The 7943-nt window shown below is 37.5% G+C and overlaps 1 protein-coding gene across 1 annotated transcript in view; it reads right to left on the reverse strand.

Annotated features, from left to right (window-relative positions):
- LOC107678539 (kinesin light chain 1-like) overlaps positions 1-7943 on the reverse strand; it is a 37480-nt gene that overhangs the window by 5169 nt on the left and 24368 nt on the right. Inside the window, exon 15 of the mRNA XM_016473827.1 lies at positions 1374-1504. Within this exon, the coding sequence (XP_016329313.1) occupies positions 1374-1504 (131 nt within the window). The remainder of the gene's footprint in view (positions 1-1373; positions 1505-7943) is intronic.

The raw sequence follows: 7943 nt of genomic DNA on the forward strand, positions 1-7943 counted from the left end.
TATATCATCACTGCCAAGGTAATATTACCCAAAGTATAGTGTTATAAATATACATTCCTTTAAAAAAATTGCTACATTTACAATGTTAATAACTGTGGAAATGTGTCATTCACAGTCTATGAAACTTGTAAAGGGAATTTCAAACAATAAAAAGGAGATATCTGCCAGGGAGTTGGTAGACACAAGGTATAAAAAGATGAGAAGAGGTTAAAAAAATGGGTAACACAGCAAATGAGACCACAAGACAGAAAATGGAGGAAACAGGCATGCAGCAGACAGCAAATTTGCATGGAAATGTTTATTCAAAATAAAACAAATGTACAACACAGCACAGAGAAATATAAGTCCTCAAATAAAAAACAGATCCAAGCAGACATGAAAAGGCATCGAGAAAAGTCACCAAGCAAAAAGGCATAAAAGATAAAGTAATCATAACACTCACCAGAAAATAAAGTTAAAATGCAAGGAATAAATAAAAACATAACTTGCATTTTACAGGGTAAGGAGAGAAAGTTAGTCACATCTGGCAAATCAGATGCTACAGGAACCCCAGTAACAGACACAAGTGAGTTGAGCTCAACACACTGCATCATAATGTCACCCGTCACGTTAGAGGTCTATTCAGGGTTACACAGGTTTGTACATGTGCAAAAAATACAGTCCAGTTAATAAATCAAGAAAATTCCTTCATCCACTTAAAATTAGGTGAAAGAGAAAGAGACTTTGCATATACCGGCAGAGGACTTTCCTTCAATATAACGTCATCACAGTGTGCAAAATCCCATTTCCATGTAGTAAACCTCCTGCCTCCCTCATATTAAAGAGAGAATTCTATAAATCCCTTTTAAAAACTGTTTTGAGGAAGGGAAAAGCATTCTTTTTTTTTTTTTTTTGGTGTCATCCAGTGTTAAGAGTAATCCAGATTAGGACATTCACCTTAATTCACTTCAGCCTTTCCATATTTACAGTCTACGACTCCCAATGACCCTTTAAATTATTTTTAGAAAGTCTATTGACATCATTCCAGACAGAGATCTGCTGATACATATTGATACAGATAATTTTGTCCCTCTGGGATCCTAAACTCAGGTGCTCAATCCTGCTCCTTGAGATCAACACTGCAGAGTTTAGTTAAAACTCAAATCGAAAAATTTGAACACTGTCTTCCCAAAAGCCTAACTGAGCATTTCCCTTTCCCCGTTTTTAAACCATAGCAAGTCAGTCTGCTATTCCAGTGTGTTTTGTGTTTGAGGTTTAATGTCACAGTGTCATGCACGCCTGCCAGTCATTGTTTAGTCCGCAGTGGGAAGGTTTTGGGATATTGGAAAGGGGAGGTTTGGTCTCAGAATAGGGAGGGAAGTGATGATAGTTACCCCGGATTTTTGGGTTCGTTTTCTCGTAAGCCGCCTCCTTTGAGCTTGCGGACCAGTTTCTCACTGCTGCGCCGGATAGAGGCCCGCAGTTTACTAAAAGAACCGCTGCGCTTCAGCGAGCCCGAGCCGTCCTGCGAACAGAACAGCTACAGCATCAAAACCACATATCCTCATTTACATACTGCACATTAGTGAAAAAGGGCACAGTCCACTGGCACATACTCATTAAACACACCCAAGTGCAATGATCACTTACCTGATCTGTAAATATGGTCCTCAGTTGTGTTAGATTTAAAGGGACAGTTCACCCAAAAATGAAAATCCTGCAAATTCTGTTTCTAAACCATAAGACTTAATATAACCCATAAGTCACATAGTTATATGATGAACATATGAAGCAATTCAGAAGACTTGGATTAAGCCACTTGAATTCATATGGAGCACTTGACAAAATGTTTATGATCTTTCTGAAGCTTGAACATTTTGGTTGCTTGGACTTTCAACAGACAGACAAAAATAGTAAGAGCATAATAAAAAATAACTTCATCTGTGTCCCGAAGATGAAGTAAATTCTTATAGTTTTGGAACAATATGAGGGTGAGTATATGACAATTTTAATTTAAGGGTGAACTATCCCTTTAAGGTTATTTCTACAACAATGTTATGAACCATTTAACCTTTCATAACAAATAGCTTCCAAAGCCTAACAAAATTACAAAAAATAAAACATTTATATAAACTAATAAATTAATTTAGCTAAAACCCTCATTTTTGAATCTCTTTAAATACTTCTTAAATACGACCACAACTACATTTTCGCTATTTTCTTTTTTTCCCTAGAAAGAATAAATAGAGTCCTCATTTATCTTCATTCACAACTTTAAGAAATGTTCTTTTAACAAATTTAAATGCAGAACAAAAATCTGATTTTGTTTAAATTTAAGGCTTTTTCATAAATGATTGCAAACATATATTTAATTTGAAAGAAAAAAAATATTTTTACCATTTCTTAATGCCCCTCTATTACTTTTCCAGTCATTCCTGATTACTGCATACAAATGATTACAAATTATTAAATAATTAATTTTAAAAATATTCAACTGTATAGAGACTGCACTCACAAAACAGCTAATTCTAGCTAATGAAACATTTGATGAGCTGAGCATAACTAGAAAGATTTATATTCACTACAGAAATTGAAAATGTAAAATCACAATTTTAAAAATGATTAGAAATTCCTAGATTTGAAAATTTCCCGTGATCGTATGAACCCTGGAATATCCTGTAGGTCTCCCATACTCCGGTCTTGACTACAGTCTGCTCTGCTGCAGTCTCTTCTGCTGAAACCTCTCACCTTTGACCCCTGAGCCTGGCTATTCATCCAGGGGCTTGGAAAAGCGAGGAGGGGTTTGACGGAGGGGGAAGGAAGGAGAGGGTTGAAGAAGATGCACACCGACCCAGAAAAATTATGACCAACACCTCCATTAAAAAGACAAGCTGTTACAGCAGTCAGCCACAACACATTTAACTCACAAACACACCAACATCAGGCTTCAGTATTTCACCAGAAAAAAAAACACACACACACACACACACACACATTCAAAAACAGATGAAGAGAAAGAGCACACAGGCAGAGGCTGTGGTGAGCAGTCAGTTTTATTAGAAGTTATGAAAGACACAAGATGCAGCAACACACCAGAGAACAAGTTAGTAGGAGAAAGAAAACAAGAGCATCAGCTTCTACAGACATGCTTCTACTCGTCCCATCTCATCCCTCTCTTTAGATCTACCCATCTCCCTTCTCTACTATATACAATGGTCTCACAATAGTGGTCAATATGAAATGTCTGAAAAAGTGTGTGGAAAGCAAGATTTGGTCTACACAGAAGCTGAACAACACAACCATGCCACATTAATGCACTGTACATGAAGTGTGAGAGAGAGATAGCATTACAGGGCACACTTTCAGACAGAGCAGGTCAGAGTTCAAATGGCTCCCAGCACTACAGGACATCAAAGGGAACCAATGAGAACTGTGTCACAGGCCCTGCAGCGTAAACCAATGTTAACTTCACTACAAGAGAAGCTCTGTTCACAGCATTTGAGGCATAATGGCAATTTGCACCACATATCATTTCAACTCATCCTTCAGTTTATTTTATTTTTTATTTAGTACAGCTCTGAATAAGCCATTTCACATTACAGATGTTTACAGATAGTCCACAAGACTAGTCCATGATAATAACTGAATTAAAACGTTTTTTTTTTTTTTATAAGTTACGCTACATTCCTCTATCATTCTATTATTTTGTCTTTGGACTTGTGGCCATACTTTTTTAAAGCTTATTTGTACGTAATAAGGTTTCAAAGGTATGGCCACAAGTCCACAGTAAACCAAAATTGTATTGAATAATGTTTTATTTAACATGATTTTAAACTTTCAGGAAGCTTGAAATGTTGCTGCATTACTGTAACCATGATTTTTACTTTTCTAAAAATTAGAATCTGAGGAATGAGATGAAATCATTTTGTGGTAACTGACATTATGCCAAAAATGCTGTTGAGTTTAATTTGTTTTGAACCCAGAACATTGCTTTTATGGAGGATGTATGTTAAATGTACAGCACAGACATTAATCAGAGTAGAGTTTCTTTTAATATGTCAAATTAAATGTGACATCCTCTCTGACTACGGTTTATTTTCAAGTTCTGCCTTCCATTAAAGAATCACCTCACGTCGTTCCAAATGTGCATGTGTATTTTCTCTTTACATGGATCTTTTATACAGACTTGGAATATAGTGCAAGTATTGACTCTTTTTTATGGTAGCTTGACAGATATGGTCAAAATCCATTTGTGTTCAGTGGAGAAAAATAACAGCAAATAGGTTTGGAACAACATGAGGGTGAGGAAATAATGAGAGAATTTTCATTCTTGGGAGATCTATTGCTTAAACACCAAAGCAGCTGAATTAAGACAATATAGCTGAGATGAAAATTCCAGTCAGTGTTAGAGATGGGAAGGTAAATAGAGGATAGTCCCTCTGGAATAACTGAGCAGGAAAACAGAGAGTGTTTACTAGGAGTGAGAGCTTTATACAGTAGGAGCTCTACGGGAAGTTAATTAGAGACACAGAGACACAGTGGCAGCTTACATCCCAGATGAACAGACAAACAGTTAAAGAGACTGACAGACAAGAAGAGATCTGTCTACTGACATATTACAGACTGACAGATTATTATAGTGCTGCGAGATAGAAGAGAGACTTAGTTCAGCTTTGACAAGAAGGAAAGGCCAAGGATCTTGGCCGGTTGGGCATGCTTTAGCCCACTTATTGCCCACAGGAGGAGGAGGAGGAGGAGGAGAAGGAAAGGTGCCGTTCGGAGACGAAAAACAGAGAGGGGTGAGGAGGGCGTCCATCATGCAGAAGGTAAGTTCAACAACCACAAGGCATCTGGAGTTGCACCTGCCAACCACACGAGAAAGAGAGAGAGAGAGCAATGCAAGAGGAGGCAGAGTAAGTACACACGGAGGAGAGAGAGGTTATAGAGAAAGAGGAACAGAGACAAAATGTTATATTATTAGGGAGACTGAACTTGAAAGTTCCAACAATGAAAGAGACAGAAAAAAGAAAGAGATATAGGAAGCATAACACAAAAGATGGGATGGCAGAAAGGACTAAAACATACTGTACACAAGCAAATGAACAAATGCCCGAATTCATGTCACTGGGTTCTGAAATGTGCTAGTACACACTTTTCTTCTCTCTGTATTCTCAGAGTTGCCACAAGGGGCGCTATAGCAGTAGCGCAAACAAGCTGTCTTCTTCTATAGTCAGTTTACTCTTCTAGGTCAACTACTGTGATGGTGAACTAACAGTTCTTGCTGAGGAGGTTAAATGTTTAATGTGAGTGAATAATTCCCACAAAAATCAGCAGTTCGAACACTTGCAGAAATGAGTTTTAAGAAACTAGTTTGTGTTTTTGCTCTTACAGTTCCATTGTCCTGAAAGGCATAGTTTACCCAAAAATGAAAATTCTGTCATTAATTACTCACCCTCATGTCGTTCCAAACCCGTAAGACCTTCGCTCATCTTCGGAAAAAAAATGAAGATATTTTTGATGAAATCCAAGAGCTTTCTGACCCTCCATAGACAGCAACGCAACTGAAACTTTCGAGGTCCAGAAAGGTAGTAAAGACATCGTTAAAATAGTCCATGTGACATCAGTGGTTCAACCATAATTTTATGAATACTTTTTGCAACTTTATTCAATGATTTCTTCTTTTCGGTGTCAGTCTTAGACACACATTCACAAGGGTACGACGCATGCGTGTGATGCTGCCGACGCAGGAGCCGGCATTCTGATGTAGAACGTCCATCTGTCTTAGTTCATTGTTTGTATATTCTGGTTCGAATAAGTAAGGCTGGGCAAGTCATCCTCTCTGTCGAAATCTTCAGACATGTTTATGAAGACTCTGCTTGTAAACAAGGCGCAGCGCATGCATGTTCTACGTCAGAACGGCGGCTCCTGCTTCAGCAGCATCACACGCATGCGTCGTCGTACTCTCGTGAACGTGCGGCAGAGACTGACCCGGAAGAGAAGAAATCGTTGAATATAGTCGTTATTTTTGTTTTATTTGCGCACAAAAGGTATTCTCGTAGCTTCATAAATTTAAGGTTGAACCACTGATGTCACATGGACTATTTTAATGATGTCCTTACTACCTTTCTGGGCCTTGAATATTTCAGTTGTGTTGCTCTCTATGGAGGGTCAGAAAGCTCTCGAACTTAATCAAAAATATCTTAATTTGTGTTCCGAAGATGAAAGAAGGTCTTACAGGTTTGCAATGACATGAGGGTGAGTAATTAATGACAGAATTTTCATTTTGGGGTGAACTAACCCTTGAAGTCAATGGGTATTTTAAATGGGTTTTTTGGTTAAATGCCTGAAATGAGGTCTGTGGTCAACACAAGCTCAATATTTTTCACATTTTACTGTACGACATAAAACACATCAATAATATCCCATTCGTGATGTTTTTAGGTGTCTTGAAAAAGATGGTTGCTAACAAGTGGTGAAATAAGACTACAGAAATTGTCTGGGACATTAAATGTCATGACACTGAACAGGTAAACTCATCCACTCAATAGTCTGCTTTTATAACCCTTGCAAGCAATTCTAGCACAACTTTACAACTTGTAGATTTTAAATAAAGATATAAAGAGTAGTCAGAAGCTTAGTGATGGTGATGTTAAAGCTGTATGACCATGGTCTAGTCCATTTATTTTTACTTCTGGCAATATAATTTTAAGCTTCAAAATTCATAAAAGTTGTGTTTATTTGTCAAGATTACCTTAAACAAAACATGAAAGAATCGTAAACTTTTGTTGGTCACAGATCTTATTTTCTGCAACAGTCAAAAGTGAATTAAAAAAAATTTTTATCCGCTTTTTGTTGAAAGGAACCAGAGAGATGCTAACTTCCGACTCTAACAAAAGTTGTGTTTACAAGGTACCGGCTGATAAACTTGCCTTTGAGGATGATACTGAATTGTATTTGCCAGGTTTTTGGCATCGGCCTTTATTCAAGGCATCAGCAATTTGCTGCATTTGTGTTTGCATTTGCATATAGTATGTTATTAAGTCAGGAAGGAACATGTAAATGGGTATTAAAATTAGCTCATCCTGAATATACTCCTCAGAAGAACCAATGCTAGACTTAAACGATTATCAAAGGCACAAACAAAGCAACTGAAAGCTGGAAAAAACAAAGATCCAAAAGAGAAAACAAATCTTGTGCTGCCATGATCACACATGGGATCATGTGCTTGCTTTGAGGAAAATGGCCAGCCGAAATAAATTGAGCATAGTAGTTTTATTTAGAGGCCAAAGCCACAGACTGTTTTCCATGAGCCCATTCCATCAACCTTGGGCACGGTCTAAAAATGGCACATTATCAACCCTGAAGACCCATTGATTTGTTAATCATATGTTGTATCATAAAGCTGATACATTATGGACCTCAGATTTGATTGGGAGAGGGATTGAATAGATGAGGACAATAGCATGAAAACGGGCAGGCAAGAGGTAGAAAGCAAGAGGAGATTTTAAGTGTGCAAACAAACACGCATTCACAAATAGGATTAGAGCAGGCATTCAATGAGACAAATCAGGAAAAAAAAACAACACACACACCAGGAGTACAGAACACAAAGCCCACGCCAACATGTGAGTGACCCCAACATGTACGTCAATGTGAGATTTGCTATATTATATGCTGTGTGTGTATGTGAGTGCCTGTATATGTAATATAAACAAATGCATGTTTGCAAAACAGTTAGACAGTCTTAACAATAGAGTATATAGTGAAGTCCTGAGCCATATGTGTGTGAGAGAAAGAAACAAGGACATACAGTGCCTTGCGAAAGTATATTTTTTTCACGTTTTGTTATATTGCTGCCTTATGCTAAACTGCTTTAAATTACTTTTTTCCCACATCAATCTATACTCCATACACCATAATGGTAGAGCAAAAAACAGGTTTTTAACATCTTCGCAAATTTATAT

The sequence above is a fragment of the Sinocyclocheilus anshuiensis genome, unplaced genomic scaffold (genome assembly GCF_001515605.1).
Source record: "Sinocyclocheilus anshuiensis isolate Anshui unplaced genomic scaffold, SAMN03320099.WGS_v1.1 scaffold536, whole genome shotgun sequence".
Lineage (NCBI taxonomy): Eukaryota > Metazoa > Chordata > Actinopteri > Cypriniformes > Cyprinidae > Sinocyclocheilus > Sinocyclocheilus anshuiensis.